Source organism: Notolabrus celidotus, chromosome 5 (genome assembly GCF_009762535.1).
Source record: "Notolabrus celidotus isolate fNotCel1 chromosome 5, fNotCel1.pri, whole genome shotgun sequence".
Lineage (NCBI taxonomy): Eukaryota > Metazoa > Chordata > Actinopteri > Labriformes > Labridae > Notolabrus > Notolabrus celidotus.
In genome coordinates this window covers 188,672-212,072 of record NC_048276.1, presented here as the reverse complement: position 1 = coordinate 212,072, position 23,401 = coordinate 188,672, and the positions used below count along the sequence as shown (strand labels likewise).

The window sequence follows — 23,401 nt, the reverse complement described above, 5'->3', positions numbered from 1 at the left end:
GGAGACATACACAAACACTAATGGAAGTGAAGCCGCTCATGTTTTCATCTGAGGACAGAGAGGTGATCAGACGGAGGAACTCTGTCCCTCTAGAATATGTTTATGGTGGAGCTGCTGGATGTTAACTTCAGATTCAACTTCTGCTTCTGATGTGAATTAAATCAAATATCACAAAGTGATCATTTTCACAAGGTCCTAAGTGCTTCATTTTATCGTCTTAGAAACATGAAGTCAGATCTTTTTTATCTCAGAAAGATCAAGAAAAAAAGTCTCATTTTTACTCCAAATAAGAAAACTGATAATATTAAGAGCATCCAGGAAGTATTCACTGCGCTTTGTTTTTCTAATTTTTTTTATTTTACAGCCTTATTCCAAAATGGATTAATTCTTTTTTTCTAAAATATTCAACACACAATACCCCATAATGACAAAGTGAAATGTGTTTTTTAGATTTTTTTGCAAATTAGATTAACAATGAAGTGTATGTGCATTTTAAAACTAAAGACAGACCTCTTTAGTCTTATTCCAACTTACTTTATTCACTTATCATCTTCACATTTTAGTCTATTTTAAAAACATACACTGCCTAATTTAAATAATTATAGATACATATATATGATTTATTCACTTAAATTGTAATTTGTAGTATTTATTTATTTATGACCATGTTTTATTATTATTATTTTTATTATTATTATTATTATTATTATTATTATTATTATTATCATCATCATTATTATTATTATTTGAAATATAATTATTATTTTTATTTTATATATTTATATTTATATTACTTCTTTATCTATTAATTATAGACCAGTACCAGTATATTAAATAAAGGATATTTATTTCAATTTATTTTGCCTACTTTCATTATTTATTTAATTATTAATTTGATTTTTTCCATCTTATTCCATTGATTTTTATGGATTACCTCTCAGCATTTTCACAATTTATTCTGTTTTAATTTGCAGTGTTTACTTTTAGTGTAGCTTCTTAGTTTCTCTTTGTGTTTTATTATCTTATTAATATATTTTATTTTGAAAGCGAAACTTCCTATTTTAAGCTATTGTTGTGTTTTTTTAATTTATTCTGTTTAATTACTACTTTTACTATTTTTAACACATTATTTTAGCACACTGTGATTTACAAATAAAGGACTTATCTAGCTGCTGTTTCCTCAGGAAGGATGGAGACACATGTTGAGCTTTTTTTTTTGATCAAATGTTCAACAGAGAGTTCTTTAATTTATAGATTCATGTAGAGACATTTTTCCATATATTTGTGTTGAGAAATATTGTCATTAATGTCTTTTGTTCTCGTGTTCCAGGCTCATGAGCAACTCCAAGCAGACGTTCTCAGGTACAAAGCCAAAATCGAGGACCTGGAGAAGGAGCTGACCTTAAAGGGACAGGTACGACACACACTTATGAATGAAAGCAGACAAACACACACACACTGCTGTACTCATTAATGAAAGCAGACAGACACACACACACTGCTGCAGATGAATCGACAGGAACACCTAATCAGATTATTCAATCCCACTTATTTATGGTAAAGATTGGCAACACAACCTCTAACATTACAGCTGCAGAGCGAGTCAGTGAGGTTCAGTCTGCATGCATGTGTGGCTTCTACTACAGAGGAGGAAGTCTTTACTTTGATTATGTAAAAATAATAATAACTTTATTTATAGAGCACTTTAACAAAAGCACAAGGTCACATGGGCAGCAAAATAAAACAACAAGATAAACAAAGACACACAATTCTTTTAAAAGAACTTACAGGGATACTATTATTTTGAAATATATTTTAAAACAATATTAAATATAGCAAATTAAACAGAGTGAAGTGATGAAACAGTAGAACAGTAAATCATTGTTATAGTTTTTAAAAATCATTAAAAGACAATAAAAAGTTTTTAATAAGAAAACGACATCAGTGAAAATAAAAAAGGTAGATTAAGAAAATTTAAAAAATGTATAATCAAATAAATACAATGAAATTAATCAGTTAGATAAAATAAATAAGTTTGTTAAAAAGAATAAATTAATAATAAATAAACAAAATAAAATTAATTAGTTAAATAAAATAAAAATAAATACGTTTGTTTAAAAAAAATCAAATTGATATAATCAAATTAATTCAAAAAAAGGTGATGTCACATTAAAGTTGACCTGTGTTTGTGTCTGTTATGTAAGGTATCTCTGTAAATTTGTTGAAATGTTCTGCTGCTGATCTGAAATGAGGTTTTTAATCTCAATGCAGTTTTACAGGTTTAAAAAGTTTCAACAATAGTTTAAAGAAAAGATGAAAAAACGAGTGGAATGGAGAGAAAACTCAATATTGGCTGGATATAACTGCAGAAACTTTAACTTCATACAGTTCACTTTGTGTCTTTCACCTCTGAACTTCATCTGTTATTATAATGAAGACATGAAGGCTGAAATGTGACCTGGAGGTAAATCAAAATCAAAAAATACAAAAAACAAAAAGTCAGAAAATCAAACTACGAATAGACACAAACACGACTTCAGCACGTCAGTATCTCAGTGACAGCTCGACGTTCAGAGAACAAACTCTGTGTCAGAATGTGATGAATGACGTCTCTTCAAACCGTCTCCGTCTCTTCAGGACTCTAAGTGGGTGGAGGAGAAGCAGCTCTTCTTACGGAGGAACCAGGAGCTGCTGGAGAAGGTCAGAGTCGACTTCCTGTTTGTTTTCTGAAATTTAAAAGAGTGAAAGAAATGCAAAGATGTCTCCTTCATCACGTCAGACATTATTTTAAACTCTCCTCTCTCGTCTTTAATAATCCTGCGTCTGTGCGGCGTCCAGGTGGATAAGCTGGACTCGGAGTGCGGTCGAGCTCAGCTAGAGCTACAGGACTCCAGAGACCAGAATGAGCTGCTGGAGTTCAGGATACTGGAGCTGGAGGTGAGTCAGGAAAGATCAAGTACAAGGAGCTTTAATTAAAGATATATATTACATGAGATCTTTAACCTTTCTAAAACCAGCTCAGTTTCACACCTACAACCGTCTGCTCCCTTTGCTGCCTTTTAGTCCACCTTGTAACAAAGGCTGGGAGAATCATATTGAAAAATTAAAGGGCAGAATAAAAAATATATGAAAAATTGCAGATATTTTCAGTCTAGTTTTGAGTCAGTTTGTACATTTTATTTATTTGTTTATTAATTAATTAATTTATTTATTTATTTTTTTCGGTTATTTACTTAATTATTTATTTATCTATTATTTATCTATTTATTTATTTATTTATTTGTTCATTTATTTACTTATTTACTTATTTATCTATTTATTTATTTATCTATTATTTATCTATCAATTTATTTATTTATTTATCTGTTATTTATCTATTTTTTTTAATTTTATTTTTTTAAATTTTTTTTATTTGTTTGTTCATTTATTTACTTACTTATTTATTTATTTATTTATTTATTTATTTATTTATTTATTTATTTATTTATGTAGCATTCAAGTATTGTCCATGATAGAGCTGCACTGTAGGCCGTCATCCCAGCAGTCTGCCAGTCGTATTAATAACCAGCTGACGGGGGATCTTTGTGTTCTCTCTCTATGCTGCAGTGCAGATACTGACAGCCCCTCCTGAGAGCTGAGCTGCCCCCTAGTGGTCAGAAAGGAGATCAGATTTAAAATGTTAAAAGAAGCGGGGAAGTCTGAGCTGAGAGCATCCCCTACTGAAAGTTACATCATCACTGAACACACTGACTATATTTATTAGACTCCAGTTAGAGGTCTGATGCCCTCGACGTGTGATTTAAGTCGTTCAGAGAGATTTAAAATAAAATAATGTGAGGTTTAAATCCAGGATCTAATGTGGTTCATTGGGAGTTTGGTTTAATTTCTTTGTTATGTTTGTTTCAGGAGCGTGAGAGGAAATCCCCTCCGTTCAACCACCTGAGGATGCATCCCTTCTCTGAGGGAGTCAGTGCGCTGCAGATCTACTGTATGAAGGAGGGAGTCAAGGTCAGCATGCTTTCTCAATCAGCTGTGAAGTCACATGTTGTTGTGTCTTCATGCAGAGTTTAATGCAAACTATTCATCTATAATATTATAAAGCAGATTATCAAATGTGGTCCTGATTTCTTCCCCTTCTGTGTGACTTGCAGGACGTGTGCATACCAGATCTCATCAAGCTGCTAGATATCCTGGGAGATAACGGGGTAAGGAGTTTAACACGAAGCGTCATCATATCATTACAAACAGAAATACAGGAAGTAACAAATAAGGAAGTAAACTATGAACTCAAAGGGAGGGGAGAGGAAGAAATGTTGAACTCATGTCAGAATCCCTCTGTTGTTAACTGGAGCTTTATTTCTGTTTGAACAGAACTTAAGGAACGAGGAACAAGTGGCCATAATCCAGGCGAGCACCGTGCTGTCTCTAGCTGAAAAGGTGAGTTTGAACATGTGATTGATCATGTTATTAAACATGTTATTGATCATTTTATTGATCATGTTATTGATAATGTTATTGATCATGTTATATTATCCTGTACATACACAGAGAAGATGCTCTGTGCTGCAGAGACTCATGTTCTAACGTTTGTCGCCCTCTAGTGGATCCAACAGATCGAGGGCACGGAGGCGGCGCTGCACCAGAAGATGATGGACCTGGAGATCGAGATGGTGAGTCTGAGCAGAGTGAGAGGATATCTAGAGAGGGCCTGTAGTGTCTGTTTCAGTATCTTCAATTCAATCCTTTTATTTCATTTTCAACACCTTTTTTTAGTTTCCATAAAAACTTGCTTACATTGATTTTTAAGAGAGGTGATGATGGACGTAAAGAAACATGGTGATTATTTCCTCATCAGGCATATTAAACAGTAGTGGTTTAAATGAAGGTCTAACAGACCAGGGGTTTCTCAAAGTGTGGGTCAAGACCCCCTGGGGGGATCGCAAGATGACTGTCAGAATGTTTTTTTTCTTTTAAGTAATCTAAAATTTCATATTTTACCCATTATTGTAAAGATATAAAAGAAATATTATTATTTTATTGTATTTATTTATTTTTCTTTAAAATGTACTGTTTGTATCTGTCTCATTTATTTTATTGTATTTATTATATATACATATACATATATATATATACATATATATATGGATGTATGTGGTGGAAAAAAGTTTTTGGACACCCCTAAAATTTCACACAATCTCAAATATTGTCATGAAATATTTATGGGAAAATATTTGCTGTGTTTCAAGCATTAGACAGACATAAACAAATTATAAATAGTATGAAAGAAAGTCAAAATATTAATAGAAAGAAGGAACAAAATAAGATAAATATGAATAAAATAAAAATACAATACAATACAATAAAATAATAAAAATAAAGTTTATATATAGAAGCACAGAATAGTTAGAAATAAAACCTTGCAAGTACATTTTTATTATTATTATTCTACCTTTTATTTGTTTCCAGATTACTCTTAAAGTTAGGATAAGAGTGAATAAGAGCAGACATGTGCATGGAGGTGGATCATTTTCCATAGACCAGCTAATATTTTATCACTTGGAGGGACAGTAGGAGTCTTTGGCATCAATATTTTGGGGGCAGAGTTAGATGTTTTTTTATCCTCTAACCTTTGTCTCTGACTTTCCTCTGCAGGAGATGTTCTGCAAACAGAAAGGATATCTAGAAGAAGAGCTGGACTACAGGAAACAGGCCCTGGATCAGGCCTATATGGTGTGTTTGTCTTTTTCTGATAATGAGATTATTGGATTTATACTAAGAGTAATATATGATATCATAAACTCTTCTTTTCTTCCCTAACAGCAAATCCAGGAGCTGGAAGCGACGTTATACAACGCCCTGCAGCAGGACAAGGTGCCTCAGGTCACAGCAGATTACAATCTTATCACCGCTCTGAAAATAAACCCTCTTTGAAAAGTGTCAGAACAGGAAGATCAGACAGTAATAGCTCTTTATCTCTCTGACTTTCCATCATCCTCCACCTCTGTTGTCCACCCGCAGGTGATAAAGTACGGCGAGCCTCTGAACGAGCTCCAGAAAGACGAGCTGCGGACGGCGGTGGAGAAGCTGAGGAGGCAGATGCTGAGGAAGAGTCGAGAGTACGACTGCCAGATCCTCCAGGAGAGGATGGAGCTGCTGCACCAGGCCCACCAGGTCCGTACTGATGAGTGCCGTTAGAGAGCTGTGATACGCCGAATAAAAGAAGTACACGTAGACAACCGTGCTGCTCTTCACCGTGTGTTTCTGTTGCAGAGAATTCGTGATCTTGAAGACAAGACAGAAATCCAGAGGAGGCAGATTAAAGACCTGGAGGAGAAGGTAGGACACGTTACATGTTCCTCTGTGTTATAGAGGGGAATCTGTACGGGACACTCAGACAAGCGGCGTCAAACCTAGCATGACATGCTATCAAGCTAACCGGGGAGATTTGGGATTTAAAGGTGACATATCATGCAGAATGTTCTTTTTAATGGTTCTCTCCCTGAAATCTGTGTCCCTGTCTACAAACCCCCTGAAAAGTCAAAGACTCCATTCTGCCCCTGTTCTGATTTCTCCACCTTTCTGTAAATGTGTGCTGAAACCAGCCGTTTCAGTTTTCAGTGTTTTTCATACGTCACAACGCCATCCGGTCTGTAACAGGAAGTCAGAGCTCGGAGCTTGTTCAGCCCATAGACTGTATAAAATACAACTCAACCCCTCCTCCGTTTTTCATTCCCTGCACACATGTGTGCTAACAAGGAGCTTAGGAGGGAGGCATGCTAGTTGTAGGCTGTCTTAATAAACACAAAGGTCGCTTTGACTCCCCACGTCTGCAGATTTGAAGATCTAGTGGATGATTTTTAGTTTTCATGGAAAAGTGCTAGCGCTAGTTAGCATAGCCACATAGCTACATGTTGGTAGCTGTGTACCAAGACACACGTCGACATGCTGACAAATAAAACAACAAGAAACACTAAATCTGTGACCAATGGTTCAGAAAGGTCCTGCTGCAGGCGCCTCTCCGTCAGGATCAGATTCTGGATCAGATTCAGAGGGTTGAAGTAACGCGGGTCTGTGAGCAGCCGTGTATATTCAGCCAACATGTAAACATTAGATCAACGTGCTGGACGGCCGAGGAGGCCACACCCACTTCCTGAGGGGGCGTGGTAAGAGAGAAAACAGCCTGTTCTGAGGAGGACTGAAGAAGAGGGTTTTTCAGGCAGACCAGAATCTGATTTCAAAGTGTTTTTATGAGCATAAACTTTAAAGACATGTTTTGGGGACCTCTTAGACCAATATATGTTGATGAAAAAAGCGTGATATGTCACCTTTATTTAATTTAGAGTTTAAAAATGAAAGATTGAGTGCTGTTTATTCTCACAATAAAACTATAAAACTACATTTAAGATTTCTCCTGTGCAATCATAAGTTTGATCACTGACTGTTTGAAAAGATGCATGACTTATTACCTCCTCAAAAGTGAAGCCAACACATTTGGTGAGCAGGACATCATTGCAGAGAGAGATGATTTCTTCTGAGCTGAACAACACATCAGCGTCAGTCCACGGGTAGTTTGGCTTCATTTTTGTTCAATGGGAGGACACGTCGTCCATCTTTATAAACAGTCAATGAGGAATATGAAGAAGCATGTCACGGCCGAATTCCACCAGATCTGTGTCCACTCTGTCTCCGATCCGTCACAGCACCGGATCTGATAGGTTTCTATTCTAGTCAATGTGTTAACTTCCACTGGATCCACTCCGTTGCGTCCCAGCTGCGTCTCTGATCCAGCAGGTCTGAGTCCTCCAGATCAGATACACAATACTTCTATTTGTTGCCGGATGCCGGAGCACGACGCATCAATCTCAACAGAGCAGATGGAGCGGGACAGGAAGTCAGGTTTCACCAAAACAAAATGAAAACATCGGGTTAATTTTCAGAATAAAACACTCTGTGTTATCACCAGATCATATTTCACTTAACTACAACAACAAACCAAAGTCATGATGAGCGGAGCCAGGCCTGGAGTCAACAGGTCAGAGGTTTTCAGAGGACCAGAAAGACAACATGGATGAGGAGAGGAGGAGGAGGAGAATCCTCGGTCACATGACTCCAGCTGTGTGGCGGTCCTGCTCAGTGCTGCGTGTTCAGACTCAGATCTGGTGGAAGTCCGGCGTCAGTCTCCCCGTACAGTGAACCTCTGTTTCTGTCTCTGCTGTCACTAACATATCTGGAGTGTTCCTCTAACCCTCTCCCTCTCTTTTGTCCTTCCTCTTTGTCTCCTCTCCAGTTTTTGTTTCTGTTCTTGTTCTTTTCTCTTGCCTTTATCCTTTGGCCTTGAAGTCTTTGGCGTGTCCCGTAGCAGAGGTGAGTCCTGAGGGCTTCGAGTAGACAGTTCATAACACGTCAGTCTCTCTGCTGGACCTCGGTCAAATACTTTTCTCTTAGAGCTGAAACCTGCACAGAGAGAGTTCTGGATCTGGCTCAGAGTCCAGGACTCACTGGAACTGAACGTGACAAACACTCTGAGAACATTTCTGCAGCATCAGTTCTTGTTTTGATCTTTGACCTTCAGAAAGGAATTCATTAAACTGTGGTTACGTAACCTCGCAGGTCTCAACCTTTGGAACCGATTCAGTAAAACAAACTGAATCTAAGATTTGAGTTGATTTAATTCAGATGCTTCATAAAGTGAATCAGAAACTCCAAACTTTAAAGTGGAACATTTTAAATCTTGTTTGTTTTGCTGAAGCTAAAAGCTTTGACCTTGGTCGAGTCAGACTCCTGCACACACTCACTTCACCTCCACTGAAATATTCATCTTTCATTTCTTCTCCTTCTTCATACTGAATTACTTCCACTTGGTCATCCTTGTTAAAGCTCATCAGATTAACTTTACATCTCATGTTCACTGACTGAGTGGTCTCCAGGTCAAAGAAACGTCCCTCACCTTCCTCCTTTGTGTGTTTTATTTTTGTACGTTGTTGTTTTTTACTCTTTGAATATGCAAACAGCTCTTCGGTGTGTTAAAGGCGTTTATAAAATGTTCCTCTGTTCATACAGTGTGGGTTTGAACTGCAGCATTCACGTGTTTGTTAGCCGTGTGGGAGCAGTGCAGGAAACTTGAGATGTTAAAGCTTAACTCTGCGACGCAGAAGTTGGTTTCACATTAAGGGACTCTTAACTCAGTGCAGAGATTCATTCTCCTTCTTTTCTGCCTCTCAAATCTGAAATGTTGTACTGTGTCCAGATCTGAGTAAGTATGGTGGTATCGGATCAGGACCTGGTCTAATTTGGTGTAAGAGGGGAAAAACTGTGAAATCTTCCTTTAATTTTCTCTTTTTTGCAAATTGAATCAAAGTTTGAAAAGTTGTTAAGAGTCCCTTTAACATCAATAACACACGCTAACTTCAGCGTCCTCTTAACTGCATATTCACACATACATATTCAGAGACGTGTGTCTGAGCTACAGGAGAAGAAGAGTCTGAAATTAATCAGAATCAGAATCAACTTTATTGACCAAGTATGCTTGAACACAAGGAATTTGACTTTAGTAAACTGTGCTGTCTTTGTACAAGGCATAAGAATAAGACCTACAATAAAAATTAAAATAAAATAACAATAACATTAGCTATAAATACAAAAGAACAACACATAGGCTTGACTAATATGCACAGGCTAAAATAATATGATAAAGTGCAGTGGTGAGTTGCAGATTAAATCACCTTTTAACACTGTTTTGGTCTCAACCACCTCATGAGGGTACACCTTTACTCCTAATCCTCAGCTGATTGCTGCACGACATGTGCTCAGGCTTGTTGTGGACTTTTTTTGAAGAGAAGAGAAAATGAAAAAGATCCCAAGCTTCTTTTTTTGAACTGAATTGTGGGAAGATAAAAGAAGTTCAATCAGGAGAGACACAGTTTGAAGATTAAATGTTATTTATTACAACTGAATGAATAATGAAACTTGACAGAACTCTTTGGTGTAAGGACTCTGTAAGGGATAATGTTGTGAGTGTAGGATGTGTGAATTTGGCAGCAGAAGAAATCCCCCTAGAGTCCAGACTCTGGTGGTGGTGGTTGATGAATCCTAGGACTTGAAGACTTGCAGAGACCAGGTGGAGACGGGGAGGTGGAGGGGTGCGCACCATCAATGCAAGAAGGAACTAGCAGGAGAGAGAGACACATTTAAAAAGACAGCAGAAAGTTGATAGGCTGACGATAAGGGCGTGCCACTGAGCTATTGGATGACAGGCGCCGCTGATTAACCAATGACAGCTCAGGAGCGTGCAGCTGGAAGGGAGAGGAGAGTTAAACAACTGCTGGGATTCCTTTATAGTCCTCCTGTCTGAACTGAGCTAGAGCTACATTAGTGAGGAGCACTCAAAGTTTAGAGAATGGATCATCCCAGAGCAGAGTCAGGTGTGTTTACTCCGAGGCTGTTTTCAAAACCGCCTACTATACAAGCAGTCCGTACTGATTCGGCCAAAATTCAGTCTGTAGTATGTGAACAAGAGCAACATCTGTAGTGTGATAAACTCTCCAGATGACTACTGATTCAGGAACATGTCTCAGTAGGGCCCAATCTCAATATCCACCCTCAAGCACTCACTGACTTTGAGGCGTGTCCCCGCTAAGTCCATGAGGCCTTAGGGCTGTCCCTCTGTCAAATCATCAAGTGTGTGAGGGATCTCTCCCTGACTTTTTGAGCCCTTTATGCCCCCTTTCTGTAAGTGGGCATTTGTGCAGGCTTAGCTGAAGGGTATTACCCAGAGATCATAGCATAGTGACGTGAAACACACTATGGGAAATATACAGACAAGAAAGTCTACCTGTAAGTATAAATGTAGAGAACAGCCTTAATCTATTCATCTTCACATACAGTAGCCTATAATATATATATATATATTTGTAGTTATATAGCCTATTCATATATTCTAAATGTTGTTGTAAGCAGTCTGTACGGTCAGAGCCTGGATCACATGACAGTGAGTTATCCCTTTAGCGCCTTCAATTTGAGAAAAGTAAAAATTTGAAATAAAACTTAAATATCGCTAAGGTGAGCTGGTGACGTCATGCAGGTCTAAGGGCTCTGGGCTCAGGGCTCTGGGCTCAGGGCTCAGGGCTCTGGGCTCAGGGTTCAGGGCTCAGGGCTCAGGGCTCAGGGCTAATGGCTCAGGGCTCAGGGTTCAGGGCTCAGGGTTCAGGGCTAATGGCTCAGGGCTCTGGGCTCAGGGTTCAGGGCTAATGGCTCAGGGCTAAGGGCTCAGGGCTCAGGGTTCAGGGCTCAGGGCTCTGGGCTCAGGGCTCAGGGTTCAGGGCTAATGGCTCAGGGCTCAGGGCTAAGGGCTAAGGGCTCAGGGCTCAGGGCTCAGGGCTCAGGGCTAAGGGCTCAGGGTTCAGGGCTCAGGGCTCAGGGTTCAGGGCTCAGGGCTCAAGGCTCAGGGCTCAGTCTCAGGGCTAAGGGTTCAGGGCTCAGGGCTCTGGGCTCAGGGCTCTGGGCTCAGGGTTCAGGGCTAATGGCTCAGGGCTCAGGGCTAAGGGCTCAGGACTCAGGGTTCAGGGCTCTGGGCTCAGGGTTCAGGGCTAATGGCTCAGGGCTAAGGGCTAAGGGCTCAGGGCTCAGGGCTCAAGGCTAAGGGCTCAGTCTCAGGGCTAAGGGTTCAGGGCTCAGGGCTCAGGGCTCAAGGCTAAGGGCTGAGGGCTCAAGGCTAAGGGCTCAGGGTTCAGGGCTCAGGGCTCAGGGCTCAGGGCTCAAGGCTAAGGGCTCAGGGCTAAGGGTTCAGGGCTCAGGGCTCAAGGCTAAGGGTTCAGGGCTCAAGGCTAAGGGCTCAGGGTTCAGGGCTAAGGGCTCAGGGTTCAGGGCTCAGGGCTCAAGGCTAAGGGCTCAGTCTCAGGGCTAAGGGTTCAGGGCTCAGGGCTCAAGGCTAAGGGTTCAGGGCTCAAGGCTAAGGGCTCAGGGCTCAAGGCTAAAGGCTCAGGGCTCAAGGCTAAGGGCTCAGGGCTCAAGGCTAAGGGCTCAGGGCTCAGGGTTCAGGGCTCAGGGCTAAGGGCTCAGGGCTAAGGGCTCAGGGCTCAGGGCTCAGGGTTCAGGGTTCAGGGCTCAGGGCTAAGGGCTCAGGGCTAAGGGCTCAGGGCTCAGGGCTCAGGGTTCAGGGTTCAGGGCTAAGGGCTCAGGGCTAAGGGTTCAGGGCTAAGGGCTAAGGGCTCAGGGCTCAGGGCTCAGGGAGGACATTGAGATTGGGCCTATGCAGTGGACCAGTCTCCCTCACGTACAGTTTCCCACAATGCACAGCGCTCGTTCCGCTTTTCCCTGGATCTCCCTCGTATCTTGGTTTCCTGTAAGTGGTGTTGTTCTCCCTCATGGTTGTAAAGCTTTGGTTGGTCTAAGGAGTCTCTTTGTGGTTTTTCATTCTGGAATAGCTTTAAGAACCTCTTGTGGTCTGCAGTTACACCCCACACCTCCTCATCCTGATGGACGTATTGATTCATAGATTCACTCAAATATGCAGCTCATGGTTAATTTTTAACTTCTCTTACAGCGTGCTTATGACTCCTCTAACTCTCTCTCTCTCTCTCTCTCTCTCTCTCTCTCTCTCCTCTCTCCTCTCTCCTCTCTCCTCTCTCCCTCTCCCCCTCTCCTTTCTCTCTCCCTCTCTCTCCCTCTCTCTCCCTCTCTCTCTCTCTCTCGCCCTCTCTCTCTCTCCCTCTCTCTCTCCCTCTCTCTCGCCCTCTCTCTCTCCCCCTCTCTCTCTCCCTCTCTCTCTCGCCCTCTCTCGCTCCCTCTCTCTCTCTCCCTCTCTCTCTCCCTCTCTCTCTCTCCCTCTTTCTCTCTCCCTCTCTCTCAGGTGGTGGTGTGTCAGCTTGGAGATCTTGTTAGTGACTGCAGTGTTATTTCTTTTCTGGTCTGGTGTGGAGCGACGTGCATGGCGGTGGCTGCTGGTGTCAGAGCGTCAGTGGCTGCTGTGTCAGTAGGTGGATGTGTCGTGTTGGCCGTGGACGTTCTTCTTCTCTTCTTTGGTTTAATCGGGGGGTCGGGGTTCTCAGGATACTGCCCGGGAGGTTTCGTTTTTTTTAACACGGCGTTGGACTTTCTCTCCAAACAGCTGGGAAAACTGGAACAGGCTGCAAGAACGACACACTCTTTCAAAGATGCACACACACACACATAAGCAGACTCACACACATGCATGCAGATGCAAACACACAAGTTTACACAAACACACACACATGCTTTGACAAATCGAAACCAAAGCCTGGGAAATGTAGTCTCTGCCATGCAGGGTGATAATACGCAATCCACTACCATGTAACCACAGCGGGATATAAACACAGACGAGCCGCCCGGACCACAAACTCCTCCTCCTCTTCTTCTTCTTCTTCTTCACTCTCCAAAAACCTGAACTTTGAAAAATGCACCCTCTTAGTGAAACGAAGCGAGCCGACTCAGGGCCCACGAGTGCAGAGGCTGCTTCAGGTCACATCAGAGGAACACTCGGGACACGCTGTGTCACTGGTTGGCCCGCCCTCGCTGTTCCCAAAACGGTGCTTACACAGACTGCTTGGACTCTCCAGAGGTTAAACCCGGGACAGGACGGAGCTGCAGTGCAGAGACGGGCGTGTATGGACACTGAAAGGGGGATAGAGGGCACTCAGGTTTGATGCATCTTCACAGAGAGATTAAAAAAAGATGGAGATGGAGATGGAGATGGAGGCGTTTCATCTCTCTGATCCCGACACATACGGATCGTCAAAGCGCTTTTTAAGTTCTCTTCAAACCAGCAGACTGTACGAGCTTTACTCTCTGGTTCTCTCTTTTCTTTTCTACAGCTCAGAAACTGTGTCCCAAGATTTCCACTGAGAACAGAAACATCTCTATTCTGTACTGTAAGATATACATTTGTTGATATGTACATGTGTCTGAATAATTTCATGTAGTCCCCCCCCCCCCCCTCTTTTCTGTGAATAGTTGCACTTTTCTCTCTAAAGCAGCTCGGCGTACTCTGCAGTTTATAAAAGACTCCTCAGAGGACGAGCGATTTCATTTCCTCCAGAATTATAACTGAAAAAAATGTTGGAATATGAATGTGGAATAATGGAATATTTGCCTCCCCTTTCCCTCTTTCCAACCTCCATCTCTCTCTCACACACACATACACACACACACACACACACACACATTATACTGTATTACTCTCCTGTCTAGCATAAGTTCCTCTGGTTGACCAGCAGGGGGTGCTGCTGTCTCCAGAGCGACTTCCACTCTGCCCTTTAAACTGACACAAGCTGTTTCAAACTTGTAAATATTTCCAGATTATTGTTGTCATCTCAAGTTGGATGGTTGGTGAGTTTAAAATCAGAGGTAACATTTAATCATCAGTGCTAAATTTAAATTCATTGCTTCCCAACAATACGACAAACTCTGTCTCTGTCCTCTTTTTTACTAAACGTCTTTAATACTAACAATCCCTCTTCTACTAAACACGTCTTACGTCAGGTCAGGGGCGTGTCCAGACTTCTATGACCGGGGTGGCCGAAGTAGAGCTTCGACTTCATGGGCAGAAACACACACATCCCAAAAAGATGCAATAAGTCACTATCTCTGGCTCCAATTATCATTTTAAAATATTGCTCTACATTAAACATTCTGCAAAATAAAATCTCTAACAGCTGACTTATCACATGCAACCATGAGTCAGGAAAATGAGCTAGCTTAAAGGTCCTGTGAGGAGTTTTGAACTGGCTGAGAAACAGACTGAAAATGATACTGATGCCTCTTTATGACCTTTAATAACAAACAAGACCATCAGCAGCAACACTGGCACCTTCTCTGTTGTCATTGTTAATGCCTGAAACTGCCCTGGGGGGGTAGGTGCCAGACCAGATGATGGACATCTTGCTTCAGAAACAGCCTTTATTTGACTGTTTTCATGGTAAATAATCTCATTCCCTGATAAAGTTGACTGTTGAAGACAACAGGATGAGGCTTTTGTTGAAAACACTACTTTTGCATGTAAAGGACAAGAAATAAGAGGTATCACTTTGTCCACAAGGGGGGCGCCAGAAATGATACAAAACAAAAGTTCCTCACAGCAGCTTTAAGCACTCTATACATCACTGCTTACAGACACATACTTCCATTTCTCTTAGAAGAGAACAAACTGCAAACTATTTAAGAACAAACATGATATTGGGCGATCCTGACTGAAGTATGGCTGCCTGAAAGGGTCAAAAAAATTAAATTTAAAGCTAATTCTTAAAAAAGTCTCAAACATAATTGATAACTCCTTAAAAAGAACACGCTAAAAAGTAGCTTAAAATAAATGTGGGTCATTAAAATGCCTCAGGTTGGGGGGGGGGGGGGGTTAAATAGACAATCTTGGTTTAAGGATGAAAAGTCTGCTAGTTTAATGCTAACACATAATGGGAAATCCCATTAACCGGCTAACAAAATTATGTTTTCACTTCTGAGAAACAACTTTTTATGGGTTATATATCACAAATCATCACTCTATACATTACTGCTTACAGGCATATACTTCCATCTCTCTTACAAGTGAACCAAACTGCAAACTATTTAAGAACAAACATGAGTATTTGGGGTTCTTGACTAAAGTATGGCTGCCTGAAAGGATCAAAAAACTCAAATTTAAAGCTTAATTTGACATAAATCAAACAATATGATTAAATACCGTTCCCATAGAAGGAAGTACAACATGCAAAAAATTGCAACTCATAAATCTTCCATGCATAATACTTAAAAAAATGTAAAAGACAATGGTTAAAGCTCCTGTGAGCAACTTTCTGTTTGTGTTGACTTTGGCGCCCCCCTGTGGACTAAGTGATCTTGCTTATTTTGTCCTGTACATGTGTAAATTATGTTATCTCCTCCTGCTTTCAACCAACAGTCAACTATTTCACTCATTGCGAATATTTACTGCAGAAAAAGGGTTTTTCTTTGATGTGCTGTCATCACCTCATCTGACACCTACCCCCTCACAGCGATTTCAGGCTTAAAAATAACAAAACAGAAATGATCAATTCCTTTTCTAACAATCTTGTTTGCTTTTCTAGATCATAAAAAGCCATCACTGTTAATTTCAGTCAATTTCATGAGCACTTTAAAAACTCCTCACAGGAGCTTTAAGTCCTAAAATACAACACGCTAAAAGGTTGCTTAAAATAAATGTGGGTCATTAAAATGCCTCAGGTTGGGGGGGAAGGGTTAAATAGACAATCTTGGTTTAAGGATCAAAAGTCTGCTAGTTTAATGCTAACACATAATGGGAAATCCCATTAACCGGCTAACGAAATTAGCATCCACATCGCGGTCATGTCTTCACTTCTTAGAAATTACTTTTTATAGGTTATATATCACAAAACAACATTCTATACATTACTGCTTACAAGCATATACCTCTATTGCTCTTGAAAGAGAACCAAACTGAAAACTATTCAAGAACAAACATGAGTATTTGGCGTTCTTGACTGAAGTATGGTGGCCTGAAAGGGTCAAAAACTCAAATTTAAAGCTACACTTTACATAAATCAAACAACATGATTAAATAACGTTCCAATAAAAGGAAGTACAACACAGTTAATTGAAAAAAAATGTATGCAAAAAATTGCAACTCATGAATCTTCCATGCATAATACTTTAAAAAACCCAAATACAATGGATAACCCATAAAATATAATACATTAAAAAGTAGCTTTAAAATAAATGTGTGTCATTAAAATGCCTCAGGTTGGGGGGGAAAGGGTTAAATAGACAATCTTGGTTTAAGGATCAAAAATCTGCTACTTTAATGCTAACACATAATGGGAAATCCCATTAACCGGCTAATGAAATTAGCATCCACGTCGCGGTCATGTCTTCACTTCTTAGAAATTACTTTTTATAGGTTATATAACAAAACAACACTCTATACATTACTGCTTACAGACATATACTTACATTGCTCTTACAAGTGAACCTGACATTTTGAATGAGCAAATTTATGACTATTCTGCGTCACTGCGTCTTGCTAGCTAAACTATGGCGGCCTGAAAGGGTCAAAAAACTCAAACTTAAAGCTACATGTCACATAAATCAAACAATATGATTGTAACTCATAAATGTTCCATGCAGAATTCTTTTAAAAATGTAAAAGACTATGGATAACTAAAAAAAAACATGCTATTAAGTAGCTAAATTAGAAATGTGGGTCATTAAACGCCTCAGATTGGGTGGACCGGGTTAGATAGAGGGGTCTCAGGAGCTCATGCCACCCCGGGAAGATCCAAAGACACGCCCCTGCTCCAGCCGGCCTCCACTTCCTCTCAGTGAAACAGGAGAAAGTGAACGCAACACGACACTCGCTCCACTTCTCCTCCTCTTTCTGTCCGGCTCACTCTTTCCACTCTCTGCAATATTTACAAGTTAGCTCTGCTCTCTCCCGACTCACCTGAGCTGGTGTGTCCACCTCCACGCCCCTCACAGGTGTCGGGTGTCCAGTCATCTCATTACACAGCAGGCAGTATGTTAACGACCAACGCCACTCACTCTCTGAGGGGAACGACTGAGACGATTTCTGTGCAAACTCAGCTAACAAGCAGTTGCCTTAAATGCACTTTCCCCTTTTTTCCAGGTTATTTTTCAGGCGGTTGATATTATCATGTAATGTAATGTAATGTATATTTTTATTATTATTTAACAGAGATTTTTTTTAAACCCGTCTGTCTTCCAACAAGAATTTAATCCCTCGTCCTTCTTTCGTCTAGATTATTAAATAAACGGAGAAAATGAGCAATGCTGTAAAAAATAAAAAATTCATGGCCTCAGGCCGAACAGGAGGAACGTGTCTGCTTCTGTTGTCATGGTAACGTTTGTGCTGGTTAGAGTTAGAGTTCGAGATGTCTGACTGACCTTTGACTTTCCTCCACAGCTCCTCCCTCAGCAGGAACCTCCAGGGTTAGAAAGAAGAGGTCAGAGTAGAAGAAACTGCAGTTCCTCAAGTGTCCACCAGAGTTTAGACCAATGGAATATATCAATCCATCCCTTCATCCATCATTCTATCCATCCATCGACACATTTATCAGTCCATCTGTCATCCATACAGTATCCCAACATCCAATCCAATACATCTGCTCCTCTATTCATCCATCCATTCTTCCAACCATGAATCCATCCATCATTTCATTCAGCCATCCATCAAACCATACTCTCAACAATCCAACCATTTATTCTTCCATTCATCCATTCTTCTATCCCTTCTTCCTACCATCCATTCTTCCAACCATTAATCCATCCATCTGTTATTCCATCCATCCATCCATCCATCTACCTGTCTATCTAATTATCCATTCATCATTAAGTCTTCCTTCTATCCAAACATCCAGACATTTATCAGTCCTATCATCAATACAACATCCAACCATTTGTCCATCCATCAATCCAACCATCTTTTCTTCATCCATCCATCTGTACTTCCAACAATCCATCCATCAGCCTGTCTAGCTATTCATCCATCCATCCATCCATCCCTTCATCCATCCATCCATCCATCCATCATTCTATCCATCCATCGAGACATTTATCAGTCCATCCATACAACATCCCAACATCCAATCCAATACATCTGCTCCTCTATTCATCCATTCATTCTTCCAACCATGAATCCATCCATCATTTCATTCAGCCATCCATCCAACCATCGTCATCCATACTCTCAACAATCCAACCATTTATTCTTCCTTTCATCCATTCTTCAATCCCTTCTTCCTACCATCCATTCTTCCAACCATTAATCCATCCATCTGTTATTCCATCCATCCACCTGTCTATCTAATTATCCATTCATCATTAAGTCTTCCTTCTATCCAAACATCCAGACATTTATCAGTCCTATCATCAATACAACATCCAACCATCTGTCCATCCATCAATCCAACCATCTTTTCTTCATCCATCCATCTGTACTTCCAACAATCCATCCATCAGCCTGTCTAGCTATTCATCCATCCATCCATCCATCCCTTCATCCATCCATCCATCCATCCATCATTCTATCCATCCATCGAGACATTTATCAGTCCATCCATACAACATCCCAACATCCAATCCAATACATCTGCTCCTCTATTCATCCATTCATTCTTCCAACCATGAATCCATCCATCATTTCATTCAGCCATCCATCCAACCATCGTCATCCATACTCTCAACAATCCAACCATTTATTCTTCCTTTCATCCATTCTTCAATCCCTTCTTCCTACCATCCATTCTTCCAACCATTAATCCATCCATCTGTTATTCCATCCATCCACCTGTCTATCTAATTATCCATTCATCATTAAGTCTTCCTTCTATCCAAACATCCAGACATTTATCAGTCCTATCATCAATACAACATCCAACCATCTGTCCATCCATCAATCCAACCATCTTTTCTTCATCCATCCATCTGTACTTCCAACAATCCATCCATCAGCCTGTCTAGCTATTCATCCATCTATCCATCCATTCATCATTAAGTTTTCCTTCCCTCCATCCATTAATACAGACATTTATCAGTCCATCTATCATCCCTCCATCGTTCCATCCATCCAATTGCCCATCCATCTGTCAGCCTGTCAAGCTATTCATTCATTGTTCCATTCATCATGTAGTTTTCCATCCAACCATCCATTCATTCATCCATCAATCCAACCATCTTTTCTTCCATCCATCAGCCTGTCTAGCTATTCATCCATCTATCCATCCATTCATCATGAAGTTTCCCTTCCATCCATCCATCCAGACATTTATCAGTCCATCTGTCATCCATACAGTATCCCAACATCCAATCCAATACATCTGCTCCTCTATTCATCCATCCATTCTTCCAACCATGAATCCATCCATCATTTCATTCAGCCATCCATCAAACCATACTCTCAACAATCCAACCATTTATTCTTCCATTCATCCATTCTTCTATCCCTTCTTCCTACCATCCATTCTTCCAACCATTAATCCATCCATCTGTTATTCCATCCATCCATCCACCTGTCTATCTAATTATCCATTCATCATTAAGTTTTCCTTCTATCCAACCATCCAGACATTTATCAGTCCTATCATCAATACAACATCCAACCATTTGTCCATCCATCAATCCAACCATCTTTTCTTCATCCATCCATCCATCCATCTGTACTTCCAACAATCCATCCATCAGCCTGTCTAGCTATTCATCCATCCATCCATTCATCATTTAAGTTTTCCATCCAACCATCCATTCATTCATCCATCAATCCAACCATCTTTTCTTCCATCCATCAGCCTGTCTAGCTATTCATCCATCTATCCATCCATTCATCATGAAGTTTCCCTTCCATCCATCCATCGAGACATTTATCAGTCCATCTGTCATCCATACAGTATCCCAACATCCAATCCAATACATCTGTTCTTCTATTCATCCATCCATTCTTCCAACCATGAATCCATCCATCATTTCATTCAGCCATCCATCAAACCATACTCTCAACAATCCAACCATTTATTCTTCCATTCATCCATTCTTCTATCCCTTCTTCCTACCATCCATTCTTCCAACCATTAATCCCTCCATCTGTTATTCCATCCATCCATCCACCTGTCTATCTAATTATCCATTCATCATTAAGTCTTCCTTCTATCCAACCATCCAGACATTTATCAGTCCTATCATCAATACAACATCCAACCATTTGTCCATCCATCAATCCAACCATCTTTTCTTCATCCATCCATCTGTACTTCCAACAATCCATCCATCAGCCTGTCTAGCTATTCATCCATCCATCCATCCATCCATTCATCATTAAGTTTTCCTTCCCTCCATCCATTAATACAGACATTTATCAGTCCATCTATCATCCCTCCATCGTTCCGTCCATCCAATTGCCCCTCCATCCATCCATCCATCCATCCATCTGTCAGCCTGTCAAGCTATTCATTCATTGTTCCATTCATCATGTAGTTTTCCATCCAACCATCCATTCATTCATCCATCAATCCAACCATCTTTTCTTCCATCCATCAGCCTGTCTAGCTATTCATCCATCTATCCATCCATTCATCATGAAGTTTCCCTTCCATCCATCCATCCAGACATTTATCAGTCCATCTGTCATCCATACAGTATCCCAACATCCAATCCAATACATCTGTTCTTCTATTCATCCATCCATCCATCCATCCATTCATCATTAAGTTTTCCTTCCCTCCATCCATTAATACAGACATTTATCAGTCCATCTATCATCCCTCCATCGTTCCGTCCATCCAATTGCCCATCCATCCATCCATCCATCCATCTGTCAGCCTGTCAAGCTATTCATTCATTGTTCCATTCATCATGTAGTCTTCCATCCAACCATCCATTCATTCATCCATCAATCCAACCATCTTTTCTTCCATCCATCAGCCTGTCTAGCTATTCATCCATCTATCCATCCATTCATCATGAAGTTTCCCTTCCATCCATCCATCCAGACATTTATCAGTCCATCTATCATCCATACAACATCCGAACATCCATCCATCTGTCCATCCACCCATCCAATTTAATACTCCAGCCTCTGTTTTACATCATGAAGAGTTTTTATTAATTCTTCAAACTGAAATATTTTCACATTTTTTCTTTTTATTAATTTAATTTTCATCCATCGTTTCTTTAAAGATTAGACTGAAATTTATTTATTCATCCGTCAATCTTGAAACAATCAGTCTGTCTCATCCTGTTCCAGTGTTCACAGGGTTAAATTCAGAATTCTCCTTTTCCAAACATGGTGTATTTAATAATGGAGTAAGTTTCCCAGCTCAGCAGTTCAACATGTTTATGTGTCATGTTGTATTATGTTGTTGGAGCTCTGCTGAGTTCAGATTAGGAGGGAAACAGCTCTCCTAATAAGAGTTATTCTGATGAGTGCATCACATTTGAATCAATAGAAATACAAAGAGATGCTAACGTCCAGCATGTCCTCTGAGGTCAGGTCACTTTTATTCCTTAAAACTAAATCATGAAACTTTCTCTTTTTGTTTCTCATGATTATAATTAAAGCTCTACACACTGAAGCAGTGAAGGCGCTCGTTGTCTCTCACGCTAATTGGCTTTCCATATCTCCTCAGCGCAGCACACAGAGCGGAGACAGTCCGGGCTCACAGTCTGTCTTTTCACTTCAGTCCTGCCGGTCTCTGCCAAACCAGCAGAGAACAGGAGCCAGGTCTCAGACTGTGGAGAGGACGCCTGTCATAAAGGCACTCCTATGTGTCATCCCTTCAACATCAACACTGCATCCCTCAGAGGGTCATTATTCACGGACTGAATGAACTCCAGTCAAAGGAAAAAAGACGTTTTCAGTGAGAGGAGCCTTTTATTCTAAATCTGCACATCTCTCTGAACACTTAATCCATGATGACACGTTTGTTGTGTGTAAATGGAAACAGCTCCCTCTGCAGATTTCAAGAGTAGACCTTTATTTTAAACTCCAGCGACACATTTCAGAAAAGGGTGGATACTTTCTAAGTCATGTTTTGATTGCGAGTCATCCTGGATTACATAAACCCCTCCGTGCTGTTGTGTGTGAGACTTGTTAGCCCTCCTCTTTGTTGGACTGAAGCGTCTGACAGAACATCCTTGGAGGCTCTTTAACCTTATTTCAGCAGCAGCTGGTCTGCAGCCAAACCAGCCCGGCCGGATGCAGCTTCACGCTCTGCTCCACTCAGCTGCTGAGCGACACTGACTTCACGGCTAACACTCCCATTAAACAAGAGGGGGGGACTCACTGCACCTCATTCAACAACCGGTCTTAGGAACAAGTTTGTTCAGACATTCACCAAACTTTCTTATCTGGGGTTTGTTCATAAACACTCAAGTTCTAGACTAGAATTTAAAATCCTTCTTCTGACCTACACAGCTCTAAATGATCAGACACCGTCGTACCTAAAGTCTCTAAAAGTAGTATGGGAGGTAGAGCCTTCAGTTATCAGGCCCCTCTCCTTTGGAATCATCGACCAGTCAGGGTCCAGGAGGCAGACACCCTCTCTACTTTTAAGAGTAGGCTTCAAACTTTCCTTTTTGATAAAGCTTATAGTTAGAGCTGGATCAGGCTTGGACCAGGTCTTAGTTCTGCTGCTATAGGCTTAGACTGACACACTGGGATCCTGTCTTTCCCTCTCTCTCCTCTCTCTGCCTGTCTCTCACTTTAACTCTTCCTGTCCCATTAAAGTTACTAACCATAGACCTTTCTGGAGTCCCTGAGCTCCCTTGTCTCGTAGGTTCCTCTGGATCTCTGCTGTAGATTCCTTTTTTGGGGTCTGTTATTCATCCTTTCTTTCTTTCTTTACTTCTTTCTTTCTTCTTTCTTTCTTTACTTCTTTCTTTCTTTCTT

General features: G+C 40.6%; 1 protein-coding gene across 3 annotated transcripts in view; it reads left to right on the top strand.

Moving 5' to 3' along the window:
- jakmip2 (janus kinase and microtubule interacting protein 2) overlaps nucleotides 1–17,834 on the top strand; it is a 48,116-nt gene extending 30,282 nt beyond the window's left edge. Inside the window, exons 12-24 of one of the 3 annotated variants that reach the window (XM_034682817.1) lie at nucleotides 1,331–1,414; nucleotides 2,638–2,700; nucleotides 2,839–2,937; nucleotides 3,907–4,008; nucleotides 4,152–4,205; nucleotides 4,372–4,437; nucleotides 4,602–4,670; nucleotides 5,653–5,730; nucleotides 5,821–5,880; nucleotides 6,019–6,171; nucleotides 6,271–6,336; nucleotides 8,288–8,364; nucleotides 12,848–17,834. In XM_034682817.1, the coding sequence (XP_034538708.1) occupies nucleotides 1,331–1,414; nucleotides 2,638–2,700; nucleotides 2,839–2,937; nucleotides 3,907–4,008; nucleotides 4,152–4,205; nucleotides 4,372–4,437; nucleotides 4,602–4,670; nucleotides 5,653–5,730; nucleotides 5,821–5,880; nucleotides 6,019–6,171; nucleotides 6,271–6,336; nucleotides 8,288–8,338 (945 nt within the window). In that variant the 3' untranslated portion in view covers nucleotides 8,339–8,364; nucleotides 12,848–17,834. The remainder of the gene's footprint in view (nucleotides 1–1,330; nucleotides 1,415–2,637; nucleotides 2,701–2,838; nucleotides 2,938–3,906; nucleotides 4,009–4,151; nucleotides 4,206–4,371; nucleotides 4,438–4,601; nucleotides 4,671–5,652; nucleotides 5,731–5,820; nucleotides 5,881–6,018; nucleotides 6,172–6,270; nucleotides 6,337–8,287; nucleotides 8,365–12,847) is intronic. The other 2 variants (XM_034682818.1, XM_034682816.1) reach the window with 2 other exon arrangements.
- The last annotated feature ends 5,567 nt before the right edge of the window (nucleotides 17,835–23,401 follow it).